Source organism: Drosophila virilis, chromosome 3 (assembly GCF_030788295.1).
Source record: "Drosophila virilis strain 15010-1051.87 chromosome 3, Dvir_AGI_RSII-ME, whole genome shotgun sequence".
NCBI lineage: Eukaryota > Metazoa > Arthropoda > Insecta > Diptera > Drosophilidae > Drosophila > Drosophila virilis.
Window position 1 is genome coordinate 24,836,433 of NC_091545.1, and position 14,563 is coordinate 24,850,995.

The window sequence follows — 14,563 nt, forward strand, 5'->3', positions numbered from 1 at the left end:
TAACAAAATGTCTGACACGCCAATTATTTTGCTTTTTATATAACAGACAGACAGACAGGCAGACGGACAGACGGAACAGACAGACTGGCATGTTTGTTGTTGTTGCCCATCCTGCTGCTGCTTTTACTGTACTGCGTGTTAGTTTTTATACTTACGACTGACTATGTGGGTGACTCGTAGTTGGGAGTTCGTCTTGTCTGTTGCTCTGCTTTTTAAGTGGTTTTATCGTTTACTTGTTTGTACTTTTTGTTACCCTACTCTACGTTCGTTTTAACCCACATAAACTGTTGCCTGTTATTGGCTTGTAGCCTTTGTTGGTAGACAAATATGCGTGGCAAAAGGGAAACTGCATTTTTTTTTATGATAATAAGCCTGCGTTATGAGCTAGTTATTTGCGTATTTACCAATTACACGCTCTTGGGCCTATTTAAAGGTCATTAATGGGAGAATACTTTCTTTTAGTCAAACATTTTCATAGCAAAATCGCAATTTTGTGTGAACTTATTGTAACTTCATATGCTAAGTATAAGCATATGTTGTTTAGGGAAAAATATTTAATGAAAGTACTTCATTAAGAGTACGGAATAAATATCGGCCTTAATGAAATGTTTTGAACAATTCTTGATAATGCAAACTGAAAATCATTTAACCTATGCAACACATACATATGTACTTTTTTTTTGTGGGCGCTTTTCAACATACGATAATTTTAGTTGTTCACTTTGGCTTTTGTTTGTTTTTAGAAGTTTTTGTAAACCGTTTTGTTGTTGTTAGTTAACAAAAGAAAAATAAAAGTAAATAAAAACAACAACTGCATATTGGAGTTTTCCGTTTTTGTTCTATTACATTTTATATATGTAAATTGTTGAAAAGTTTTCATTTGAATTTAGTTTCGATTTTTTTGCAACTATAATTGGACAAACATTTTTTAGCATTTATTGTTTATTTAACTTCGTTATTTTATTAATTGGCTAGCCAAAAAAAAGTTCACCAGTGTTTGTTACAAATCAGCTTTAACAAGACAAGTTGGCTTGACCTGCATCCATCCAGGACTAATTATTTAAATAACATAGCCTATAATACACGCTCTTGTATTCATTTTTAATTGGAAAAATTATATATATTGAAGACTAAGAAGGTAGAGTAAGTTACACAAAAAGCAGATGCATAGAATGTCAATGTATTTCAATAAAAAAATAAGACCAAAAAGGATGTTTTCCCATCCAACCTACACACAAATAATATGAAAATCTATGCACATCCAATGTAGCTGGTAGAGGGGACACTTACTCAAGTAATGAAATAGACTGTGTCTCCTGCAGTAACACCTTGTGTGTTCTACATAAATCAGCTCTATTGAAGCTTGTTTTATGCTTATGACAGTGCGCCGTTGAGATATTCATGAGGTATACGTATAAGGATGGTCTTTTAAGTGCGCCTGCTGGCATATTAATTTCTGATTGCTTTGCTCACAAACACCTGCAGAACTTTTACAGCCGAATGCTTCCATAATAAGTAGTACACTGAGTCCTCACTTACTGTGTATGCGAGTTAGCTGTGCAGGGCATTAACTTGTACAGAGGAGTCTGTTTACCTTCGTTGGGCCTTCCCTCGTTGATTAAATGTGTGTGAGCGCCTGCTGCACACATGATGTGCCTGAATATTTGCTTACACTTACTGTCAGCTTCTCTGCATCTGTTCGAACTTTGGCTGTCAATCGTAGCAAGGGCTTGTTTAGGCAGTTCATTTGATTTCATGCTAATTCTAATTTGATTTCGTTGCATGTTGTTCAGGCAATTAGAAACTGAACAGATTTAATGCCACGGCGTTTCACAAAAAGTGAAACTTTAACTTTGCAGATCAAGAGTTCAAAAGTTCTCACACTACTTAAATTTCACTCAAAATTCATGGCCAGCAGTCCGTTAAGGTATTTTCCTCGGCACAGAGCTATTCATTCGTTGACCTACCTCAACAAGAACTGTTACAAATTAGCGAGCGGCTGTTTAGAATTAAAAGCTAAAACCCGAAATGGGTAGCTGCGATGCAGTTAATCACAGCGCCAATCGCCGTATTGTTGTCGTCATTGTCCTCATCGATGCGGTTGCCCTAGTCGTTGGCAATTGCAATCGGAATGTGGAAGTGGGATTCGCTATTGCTATAGCCCTTGCCCATGGATGTCATCCGTGCGACGCTTTCATTATGCCAAGTTGGAGCAGAGCGCACATAGTTGCAATGGGCTCTTGCGGCTGCATTGGCCGCGGTACTATGAATGAGAAATATTCAGAGAATTTGTACGCACGGCATAATTGTTGCTGTGCTGGCATTGTTGTTGCTGGCCAGGAACAGATTAAATCGATGGCCCACGAGCGGACAAAACGGAAATGCAAAAATGACACTAAGCTGCCAAATGAACCGGGCGCACGACCATTGCCCCGCATCAATGACTGCAAAAATGTGAATGCATTTTACCGTAAATTTACAATTTGCTTAAATTTACGACCACATGAATGTATTCGCAACAAAAAATAGTCCTCCCCCTAGAGCTTACAATAATTTAAATTTTCACATTTGTCACAGCGCTTCGATAATGCGGGCAATTTATTAGTTAAGTTTTCAGCAGGCATTTTTACAGGCTTTCATTACGCTGATATCTAGTATATGTTTTATCATATTTATTAAATGGTAATTTAATGGAAAATAATATAAGAATTTAATTGTATTTTGTATCTGTTATGACATCAAAAAGATCTTAGTTTCTCGATTCATAAGCTTAAGGACCGTAAAGAGTAAGACCTTGAAAGTGAAGGCAACTATACACAGAGGTTAATAATTTGAGAATATTCAAATGGTATTCATTGCACAGTCAAAGCTGTGCACCATTTCCGCTGATATAACAATAATCCACCGTAATGAACACATGCATATTCATAACACACAGACTTTACACAGACTACACACACATTCATACACAGGTGTGTGCGTGCTGCTCTGCCTGCATGCGACATAAATCTTGGGCATATAAATCCAGGAAAAAACGAAAAATATACGGAAAAACTCCAACATACGCAGAAGACAGCAAATGAAAACTCACGCGCAGTTGTAAATAACCAAAAGGGGGGCGTGGCAAGTGCTTGGCATAGCAATCATGAACACCTAGCCGCCTATAAACGCAACTGTCGACGGTTTTTGCATTTAAATGTGCGCAATTTGCTCTGAGCGTGCAAAAAGTGAAAAGAACTGAATGTTGCCTACTTGGCCGGGCAAAGCAAGAAAATGGTGTTAACGGATGTGAAACATGTGCGAAACCACAGCGAAATTTGTACAGCAACAGGAGCACGAACAAAAAAAAAAAAAAAAAAAAAAATAAAGAAAAACCTCACACTGCTAGCGGAAGCACAAAATGAAAATGATAATAACAATGCTGCGGCGGGGGTTCAATTATTCGATATGCCGCGATTTGCATGGTAAGCATTTCATTTGACAGCGGAAGTTCATTAGCGCCAACCGAGGAGAAGGCAGACAGCTGCACAACAATCGACAATCGACAAGGACTCAGCTGAACAATGTGTGCGACTCGATGATAAAAACGCTAAACACTTAATTTGAAACCACAAAAGCTGGCAAAAGAGAAATGCACAATGTAACAATTGAGGTTCGCGTATTTCTCTAATTTTTTTTTCTTTAATTTCAACAGAGTGGCCTTTATCAGGATGCAATATTCAATGGGTTTCCTACATGACAGTCAAAGCACTTACTTACGATTCATATAGTCTGTGGGGGGTAACGTGACTATTACAAAAGGTTTGACATGCATGTATGTTATGCTGTTATATTTATTATTATTAAGATAGTCTAGTTAATTACAACAAAAGAGCGCTAGCTGTACTTTAAATAATTACTTTTAATTTTGACTGTTTAAATTTGATTCTTTGTTGTAAAGTTCTAGGTTATAGAGTGAGACTAAGGATAGGTAGGTCAATGGAAATGAATTTTAGGGAAATTATTTGAATTACTAATTTTGTAACTATCATAATTTTTAATATAACTTTTATTGTTTAATGAAGTCATTAATGTTATATTTTGCAATTTCTTCGTCATCTTCAATAGTCGAGTCTGCCCTGCCCGTATGTATATCGCTATGTATGAACTGTAAATCCCATATTTTATGAATGAAATAAATAAATCAATGTGAACTGGCCACCAATTTAGGCTACAATTGCTTGTCTGTTGTTGTCTTTTCGTTTATATGAATATTCTATAGCACAGTAAAATCAGCTGCTTAAAATGACAAAACTAAAATCAAGATCGGGTAAAAAACATAGAAGTTATCAAAGAAAACGTGCGGTTAAGTTGGCTGCAAGGGCAAAGGGGAAGAATTTTTGTACACATCAGCACAAATACTCACACACATATGTATTTACACACAAATAGTATTGCACTTGTGACTGTGTGCATGTGCTGCAATTTCAGTTATTTCTTCTTGGTATGCCTGTGGGGTATTAGGCGGAATCAAGTTTCGACTCCGGTAGAAGCAAACATACTTTTTTTTTTAATATTTTGTATATTCTTCCATTTGATTTTAGTACAAGAACGTTCGCGGTTTTGTCGGACAAGGCCATAATAACTTGTTATTATTGTTAGCAGTCAACATAACTAATTAGCTACAATTGTTTAACAAAAGACTTGAACAGAACAAACTTTTTAATCTCAAAGTACTATGTGATTCAAGCGAGGATCCTCTTTGTTCAGTTTAGAGGCATTCAAATGTTTCGCAATATTTTACCTTGATGGGAAGTTACATAATTGTTGGAATAAGTAATACGTATTTTTCATCGGCACCGGTCTCCTCCTCATTTTAAACATGTATGAATAAATAATGTTTAATTTTAATTGGAGTGCGCACTTTTGACCACACAAGCATTTTAACTAGACTCTCTTGTCTTGTCCTTTAGAATAGCATTCGCCGCTGATAAAAGGATTCAGCGCAACTTTGTTTCACGTTAATTACGGTCGTGGTTTTGAATCGATTGAATTTGTTCTGTGGCTGATTCCTCTTTTTTTAATTTTCTTTTGTGGAGCATATTTAAATCACTGCCACAGGCTCTTGGTCTGCGAAACTTTATACGAACGTCCATCATAGTCGTCACTATCGCTCTCACAGAAAAGCAGCTCCTGACCCAGTGAATGCATAATCCACTTGGCTGCCAAATGCAGCTGCCGCTGCAATTGAATTAAATAATTTGTAGGGCTTGATGCTTGTGTGTATGTGTGTGTGCATTTTATATGCTCTTAACTTTTGATTGTTCCTTTTTTTTTGGGCTGGTAATTGTTTTCGCTCTTGGCCATATTGAATATAAAACTATTTTTTTTTTATTATCTGAACATTATTACCTGAGTTTTGTTTTGCGGCATTTGTCCACTTGATTTTTGACATTTTTCACCGCTACGAGCTCTTTTAGCACCTATCACGTTTGTTTCTTTCTGTTTAAGCATTTAAAATATAGAGAAAATAATATTTGCAAAAACATACATTGCAGCTGTGAAAATGCAAGTGACAGGCAGATGGAAGCAAATATATAATACCGAGCCTATGTTTTATTTATTATTTTATTTTCAGTATGATAAGCAGCGCCGATCAATGTTTGTTTAATTATGCCAGCATTGTTTCCGGTCTCACCAAGTGATGGTCTAAGACGTTTAACAATTCGAAGAAGCTTTTCATTCATTCTCCTGGCTATGTCTCACACCAACGTCCATTTTATTCATTTAGTTCTCTGTGATGATTACGACATGCATTGCTCAGAATCCTCCATCTTTGTATAAAGTCATATATTCTTAACTATTTAGCTAGTATATAGATTAGCATGTTGTCTTAGTTTGTGTTCGTTATGCGCCCCACGGGAGGTATTTATAAATATATTTATTATAAATATTTTTAAATTAATACACTCTCTCATTAAAGTTCCATATACAGACTCAAACGCTCACAAAAGTGTGCATTCACACATAAAATGCCCCTAGGTACACACATATCTGAATTAGTACAAGAAAATTGTAATTTTCCCATAACTTTGTTGTTTGACTATGAAACGTACATAACATTGACTATGCTTTCAATAGTTAACCTTTCACAAAAGTTAAAACACAATTTGTCGTACGATAACACTGAATTATGGGGGATGCAGATAAGAGCAAGATAAATGTTGATATGCTTTGCGAAATGTGGGAGCAAATGCAGCACAGGTTTGAAATGGATATTCGGGTGCTACTGGACAAGTCCAAATGGTTGGCCGTGCAGCTGACCAAAGTGGTTGACACTCCACCAGAGCCGATTAAGAGGCTGCGGTCGCAACAGAAATTACAGCTGAACCATTTAATGATCCACCTAACGGAGGAACTGCAGCGGCAACGCGACAAGGCAAGTGCCAAAAGGCGGCTACAGGAGTGGAATAAGACTTTGGACAAGATGCGCTTTAAGATCCGCGTTCTATCGGAAAGTTTGTCAAAAGTTGGTATTGACGTATTAGCCATGCAAAATTTGTGTGAAACGCAAGACAATTCACAGCAAAATTACGAGCAGCTCAGTCAGGCGCTGCAACAATGTGAAGCTCTGCGTGCCCAAAATCTCTCAGTTCTCATTGATCAGGTGCGCACGGAAATTAACCAATGGTGTGATCTGACACTGCAATATCCAACAGTAGGAAACTATCAAAAGGATTGCTGCAACGAGGAACTCTTGGTGTTATTAGAGGATCAGCTGGCAGATATTAAGGAGTATTACAACAGTAATAGATTAATCTTTGAGCTCTACGCCAAACGCGTCAAACTTTGGACGCGCATGGCGGCGCTTGAGGATAAGGCCAAAGAACCCAATCGCTATCACAATCGTGGCGGCGCTTTGCTCCGGGAGGAGCGAGAACGTAAAACTATTAGCATTAAACTGCCACAGATCGAGCAACAACTGAACGAGCTGGTGCAGGCCTTTGTGGAGCGCACGAAACAGCCGTTTCTGGTGCAAGGAGAGGAAATACTCGGACGCATTGCTACCGATTGGGATGACTATCGATTGGCCAAAGAGCAAGAAACTATTGCACGCAAAAAGGCAGCAACTGATTCCATATTGGAGCCCCCTAGTTCAACGCATTCCAGCGTTATTTCGCTTCGCAAGACGACATCAGTACCATATTTCAACTCCACAACAGTTAGCACAGTCTCTCCGTGGGCTGTTAAGCAGCAGCCAGACAAGCAGAGAGAACGTTCGAAGTAGTTGACCCTCTTTCTCCCACTTCCTTCCATTAAGTGCTGTCTTCGGTCGGCAATTTCTTTGAATCTAGTTATAAATTAGTTGTACAGGGTTTTGTTAATACAACTTATAATCTGAATATTATTAAGTAAGGAAAAAGCCAACAACACAAATAAATAAGTATAATAATAATGATTTGAATCTATATGCAGCTGGCACAAACTGCACGGAACATTGGGAAATGATGAAAATTGCAAAAGCAGGGTTCACAGTCTTGCATTTATGCGCTAGTATTCAACTGACATTAAAGTGTTCTTTGCCTGAGTTAAAACATACCGAAAATATACTTTAATAGCTTCAAAACTACCCCATATCTAATACTAAGCTGTCATTCAGCCATTTTGACAGGCATTTGGCAATTTCAGTGCTCGCCACTAATCCAGACAAACTCGGCTTAATTACTTACAAGCAAATTGAAGCCATAAATAAATAAAATTCGGCAAAGGCAGCGTTGAAACGAAAACTTTAGCGCCCGATCAATGCGAACGAGCGGGGGACAGCAGTCGAACCTAATGCCCATATTGATAACATAAGCTGCATAATATACGAGGCGGACGTACGGGGTTAAGATTGGGCAGCAGGTCACTCAATCAGCAGTCGTATTGTGGCTGCGTCTTGAGTTCAGCTAAGTCTTATCGATTCGACTTTTGATTGATACGCTGGTTAGTTGGTTTTTGTGTGCTGGCCAAAAAACGCACACGCGTTGTCAGGTTGGTTATTTGATTAGGTCAGCGCATAAATCCCTGTAAATGAAGTTGGAAAGCTGGCGCGCGGCTGGCTCATCGTATCAATTTTAATAAATTTACACATGCTCCTCCATTAATTTCAGTTAATTTGCAATTTTTCATGCCTACCGCACGACATTTAGCGCTGGGTACACCGTGTGCCCCGCTTCCGCCATTTGGCCTCAATGCTTACCTTTTGCATATGCCAGCCGTACATCAATGACATACAGGCGAACGGCAGAGTCGTAAATATTCACGAAGGCAGCCAATATGTTTACACGCACACGATTTCAGCGCCTGAGCGGTTTTAGGCTTCCGCATTTGCTCTTTGGCCTTGTGAATTTCCGGCCCGGCCCGGCCCGGCCCCAGGCAGCCCATTCGATGGATCATAAATTCTCCGACGTGTCGTAATTCTTCAACGAGCTCTCCAAGTGGGCGGAAGCAGCGGGGCAGCAGCTACAAGTTATTCGGCTTATTGGCGCTTTGCTGAAGCGATTTGGCTAATAGTTGGCGAAAGTTTTGCCGTCTGCAGTAAAAGACATCCAACTTTCACTGAGCTAAATATTAAAATTGTCAAAACTTTGAGAACATCTTCAATATGCCAGTGCTTACTCTACACACAAACATAACGAGAGAGCTTGAAAGCTTGGGCAATTACTTTAGGTTCATCCAAGCAGATATAAAGTTTTCTCTATATTTTCTAGTTTTTTAACCCATAGATCGCATCTTTTTTATGATAACTAACCCGGAATTATATGATTTATATTATAATATTTTGAATGAAGAAGGATAATTGAACTAAAATTAATGCCTTCGTCGCAACTTGTGCGCTTAGATTTTGGTTTGTTGCGTGCTATCAAGTTTTATGTGTGGCAGCGTGTTTATGAATTTGCCCAAGAGGAATCCATAACCCGAAACAGCTCGGGACTAGTTAAAATTTGTGTTGGTAAGGTGCTTAACTCATTTGAAATTAATTAAAAAGCTGTCAAGAGCAGATGGAGGGGCGATGAGTACCATTGGAGCGGGGTGTGTGGGTGCTGGTGAGGTACATTCAACTTGAAGCCATTGCAAATAACACGCGTTACGTATACGCGTTAAGTATACGCATTGTAGGGCATTGACGGAAGAACGAAAAGCAGGCGGCAGGCGGCAGGCAGCAGGAAATTACCAGGTGAGTCAACAGTTTTTTTCTTCTCATATTTTGCAGCTCCATTATCAAGAAAACCTTTTAAAGCGCATAACAATAACGAAAATTTGAAAGAGATAAAAGACGTACGTGGGCGGGCAACGGAAATGATTATATCTCCTTGCCAGGCCAGGTGGAGGGTTGCCATTGTTGGCAACATTGTTGTCATTGCGAGCCATTGTTCCATTGCCGTGCCATTGCAATTTTCATTTGGTCGGCCGTGTCTGGCCAATGTCCTACACTTGCGCCGTTATCAGTGACAAACGGCCAGGTCGTAAACTGAGAAAACGAACCGGCGAAATCAAGCAACACGAGCGCAATTTACACATTTAAAATTCAAATAAAGTCATTTGCATGCAGACACAATGCGTAGAGCCGTAGAACAGAGGAGAAGCGGTCCAGCGGAGCAGCTGGACAATGTCGCAACATACATATGCGACTATTTTGACCGTCTGACCTTTGAACTCGGCCCTGGCTTCCAGCAAAATGGCCGTCTGCTATTTTTGCTTTTTCAACATTTGTCATCATTAGTCCCCCGGTCCAACAGAACTGTCAAAAAAGGTAGGCAGGATAATGAAATGGCAGCTCTGGATGGTGACTAGACTAGAAACTGCTATCAGAATGGACTGAAAGTGGGAGGATTTCATGTCAACTAGGATAGCCAAAAAATGTACAACGTTTGCATAAATGTTATAAAAGCACACCTGCAAATTGCAGAAAAATCTCAGCACTATAAATCACTAAAACGGTTGACCTTAAAGTTATTTGATTCTGCAGAGAGAAAGAGATAGAGAGAGAAAACAGCTGTGTGCAAATGTATGCTGATATGAGTATTAAATTAATTAAACTGTAAAGAAGTGCAATACAAATACAAATATTGAATTTGTTGTATAAAAATTTCAATTAAACAAATAACAACTCTTTCTGATGACTTTGCTGACACATTACTGCCCGTAATGGCCATACTCAATGATTTATTAACTGACTCCATTGAGATTTTCAACCCATTTGGCCATTTTTCATTTCGGTTTGGCTTGCAGCCCGCATGACTTCGGCAAAAGCAAAGGCTATCTGACAATTTTGGCTAGCATGTAAATATTATTTTTCTACTTCTCACCATGTGGCACGCACGAAATATGGAAAATTCAGTCCAACTGGTCCAGACTCTGAAGCCATGTCAAAAAAGTTTTCACTGTACAGACGCATATGTACTCTCACACACACACACACGCACACATAAGCACATAAATGAAAAAGGGAACAAAGAGCAACGCTCACACACTTACACACTTACAGTTTGTGCCTGTTTATTCAATCAACAACCGGCAACTTGATAAGAGTGGTACAGGAACTCAGACGGCACGGCAATGCCACAATGCAAAAGCACATGACAAACGCAAGATGACAGTTGCCATGTTAGAAAATGTCACATAACCTCACCTATGTGTGTGTGTGTGTGTGTGTGTGTGTTTGCGGCTGAGTTTTTCTTCCTTTATTTTTTTTTACATTTGTTGCCAGGTGGCTTGTCAGGGATCCAAAAGTTTTTCTGCCATTTAAATCATGTCAGTTTATCTAAGCAACACCTCACAATCCACCCTCGGCAACAGTTGCCACGCCCACAGCTACGCCCCGCATAGGCGCCTTTAGGTTGTGGCCACAACATTTTTCCGCTGTTTTTGGCATCTTGTCAAGTTTGCCATCAGTGGGCAACAATTTTGTGTTTCTCCCTGTACGTTGTTTTGACTGACTTGCAATTTCCATTGCGTGTGGAGCGGACATAAAACATTTTCCCCCACCAACTTTTATTTGTATACCAAGTATACTAAGTACTTGAGTATAACTGCGATTTGGCTGGCTAGCTCCAAAGAAAACAGAAGAAGTTTAAATGGTATTTTTACAATTTGGTTGATTATAATTGCTTAAAGTTAGGCTGAGGTTGAAATAGTTGAGCCCACCTTGTAAATAGAAAGGAATAAGTGAAATACTAAACAAAACTCTATGACTATTCAATCGTCAGCAAAAATATATAAATACACAATTTAAACAATTATTTTAATTGGAAATTGCAAAGCAAAAGGATATCAAATTATTGACAGAGGTTACGGAATGCATTTACGAACAGTTACTAATTAAACAGAAAGAGTTAATTACTCAGCTCAAAATGAATACGTAGTGTGTGCTACTGCATTGGCTGTTTGTTAAATTAATTGCAAAGTTGGCATAGTAATTTAACAATAAATATGACCATGTTAAATGTTGTAAATAAGAATGCAAAACGCAGAAAACTGTCAGCGCACAGAATGAACTATTACTGAAGCTGGACACATGAGACAGGACAACAATCAACTGAATGTGCGACAATGTCAGTTGTGTGTGTGTGTGTGAGAGGGCAGTCACATGCTCATTCGCATTTAAAATTAATTATACGCCGAGTGTTGCAGCCATCAGCTATGCGTCATTCGCTTAAGCGCCTCATTTACTGACCCACTGCACTGCTAGGATGAGCTTCAGCTAAGAAATGTGGAGAGCAAGTAGGAAAAATGTATAACCACACTTTAAATTCACTTTAGTATCTAATTAATGAGAGCTGTCTCTTCATTTGGCTTGTTTAATGCGCACTTGCAGTCTCATTGCGTATCTATTGTTTTTTGCCTGGGAGATTTATAGACGTGTTTAAGCAGCTCATAACATTATGTCACACTACGTATTTATTAGTGTTATTTATTCAAAACCAACTAAACAGAATTTCTACAAATTATAAATTGTCCTTAAACTCTTGTATAAATATAACTAAAGCTCCTATTGCACATTTGTTTGTTTCTCATTAAATGGTTTATTTGTGTTTACTTTAACATTTTAAGGTTGACTTCAGAGCTGTCAATCAGAAATAAATACATAAAAGGATTTGACGGCTCTTTAGCCAACTGTGTGGAATAATTAAATGTTAAATATTAAAATTCAAATCAAAAACTGCCAACAGAAAGCTCAAGACACAAATCAAACTACAGACAACAAGAGTTGAGGTCTGCAATTGCCTAAAAACATATCTCATAAAGGATACCCCTCTGCAGCTTGGCTCTTCCAATTCCGTTAATTAACTATTATTCATTAGGCTTTTAAATAATTAAAGAAAATGTAGACTACATGCTAAAGCAGCTTATTTTAAGAGCAACTAAGTTAATTAAAACATTGTTTAAATTTTAAGCATTAACTAACAAACATATACATATGTCATATAAACAAAGTTTAAAACATGTCAGTATCAGGCTTAAATAAATATATATATTGTGGCCTTTGTGAATTAAACCCGCAAGAAAATTGAAAGCGTATCGAGAGCTCAGCCACGCGGTCAATGTGGCAAACAGCGCAAACAAAAGTTTTTTTGTTATTTGTTGAATTGTGTGTATGGGGCCATAAAATAGAAATTAGTTGCAATTGGAGTTTGCGTTTTGCTTTTGGTTTTACGGTTTTGTTGCGGTCGATTTTTCTCTGACCATCGTCATGTAACTGCAGCTGCTGCCCAAAACATACCGTGTCCCCTGCCCCCATATGGCCAGTTTCAGTCCAGCTGTCTGACCAGCTTGCATTTCCGCTTTGGATTGCCGGAGGGCAAACTATTTGGCTGCGTTGAAACTCAAAATCTCACATACTAATTTAGAATTCTTTTGCATGGCAACGGACAACAGAGCAGAGCATCATTTGTTGTCCAAAAAAGTTGAGCTGGTCAATATATATTTCAGTTGATTTCTGGTTTGCTGAATCTGTTCAATTTTATGGCTTAAATATGCACGCCGGAAGTGCGTGTTAATCGAACGGAACAGGAAGTACCATCTAATGTTCATTGGAAAATTCATTTGAATTTCAGTTTATTGATTTAATTGTAATTAAAGATACGACTTGCAAACCATTCTTTTTATTCGTTTGAATTTTGCTTGTATATGTAGTCTAACATTTGTAATTTGATTCGACAATTGATATAGCTTTAAGTTGAAATGCAATTCCGAATTTAATCGGTGCTATTATCTCTAATTGATTGGCAGTTATTGCCACGGACAATTATATTCCAGCTAATTATCAATATTGAAAGCAGCTATAATCGATGGGCCGCAAAACCCATTTGAGCAAATTGTTTCCAAATTCATCAGTTATGGTCGTTGGAGCTACATCAAATGATGGAGTCAAATGCATATTACGTATACGCAGAACAATTATCAGTGCAAGAGTTGTCATTGTTGTATATTCAGAGAATTTATGATTCAATTTGATTTGCCAAACTTTTTTTTATTAAGTTGCCTCTAATATATTCTCTGCGCTTTGCTTGTGTGTCGAATAAATCTTACAAACAATCAATAAATATCCATTGATTGTTTTGATGACTTTAGTGCCCCCAAAAAAAAGTTCGCTTGACCGCAATATAAATATGTCTGCACATGGCAATCAATAAAATCAAACAAATATTTTTTACGCCATTCCAAATTGACACAAATAACAAATCAAAAAGCGCGTCCATCAATATAACGTTTACCGCACACCCATACACACACACACACACACACACTTACAGCGACAAATACATTTTGCCCAAAAGCCAAATACAAGCGCAACACGAGACACTTGACTGCCCCCAAAAATATGCAATATTTTCTTTTTTCTTTTTTTTATTCACATTTTAGCAATTTTGCCTGGCACAGCTCGTCCCGATTTGTAGGACACATACTTTTTTGTGGGTCAGAAAAATGAAAAAGAAAATGCTTTAAGGCACATGTACAACACATCATTTTTTTTTGATAGTCTCATTTTACTTTTATCTGCCATTATTTTCATTGGTGAAATGCACCTGTATTACAATTTTTTGTGCTCAATGACCTGACAACTGGCAACTGGATGGTCCGCTTGGTTATGCCAATTAGCCTTATCACTTTTCGTGGTATTACACGGTTGTGTATTCTGCCACGTAAATCCTTAAGGGCATTAAAAACTTTTGATATTGCTTTATGCTCAGCCATAAATGCTTTATGCTCATCCATTATAAGTCAATCTATGGACACGATTCGTCGTGCGGTTGTGGAAAATTCAAGGCCTGAGTCTGTGAAAGCTGTTCGCATCTGTTAGCTCCAGGGTATACCATAGTCAAGCACATGCCACGGGGTATTTCCTGTTGTTTTTTTTTTGGCGCAATTTGGCGATATTTAAATAATTTTCAAACGTGACAAATTGATTTATGTATGCATTAATTGGCCCAATTTATTTATAGGTACATAAATTCATTTATTTTATTTTACGAGTCTTTTTGAGACAGCACATTTCAATATTGAAATGATTAAAAATTGTGTTCATTTTATGTACATG

General features: G+C 38.0%; 1 protein-coding gene across 1 annotated transcript; it reads left to right on the forward strand.

Moving 5' to 3' along the window:
- Nucleotides 1-6,172: 6,172 nt before the first annotated feature.
- Nucleotides 6,173-7,267, forward strand: LOC6622603 (protein regulator of cytokinesis 1). The gene has a single exon (XM_002048411.3). It carries the CDS (start codon nucleotides 6,173-6,175, stop codon nucleotides 7,265-7,267), a length of 1,095 nt encoding a protein of 364 aa, XP_002048447.1.
- The last annotated feature ends 7,296 nt before the right edge of the window (nucleotides 7,268-14,563 follow it).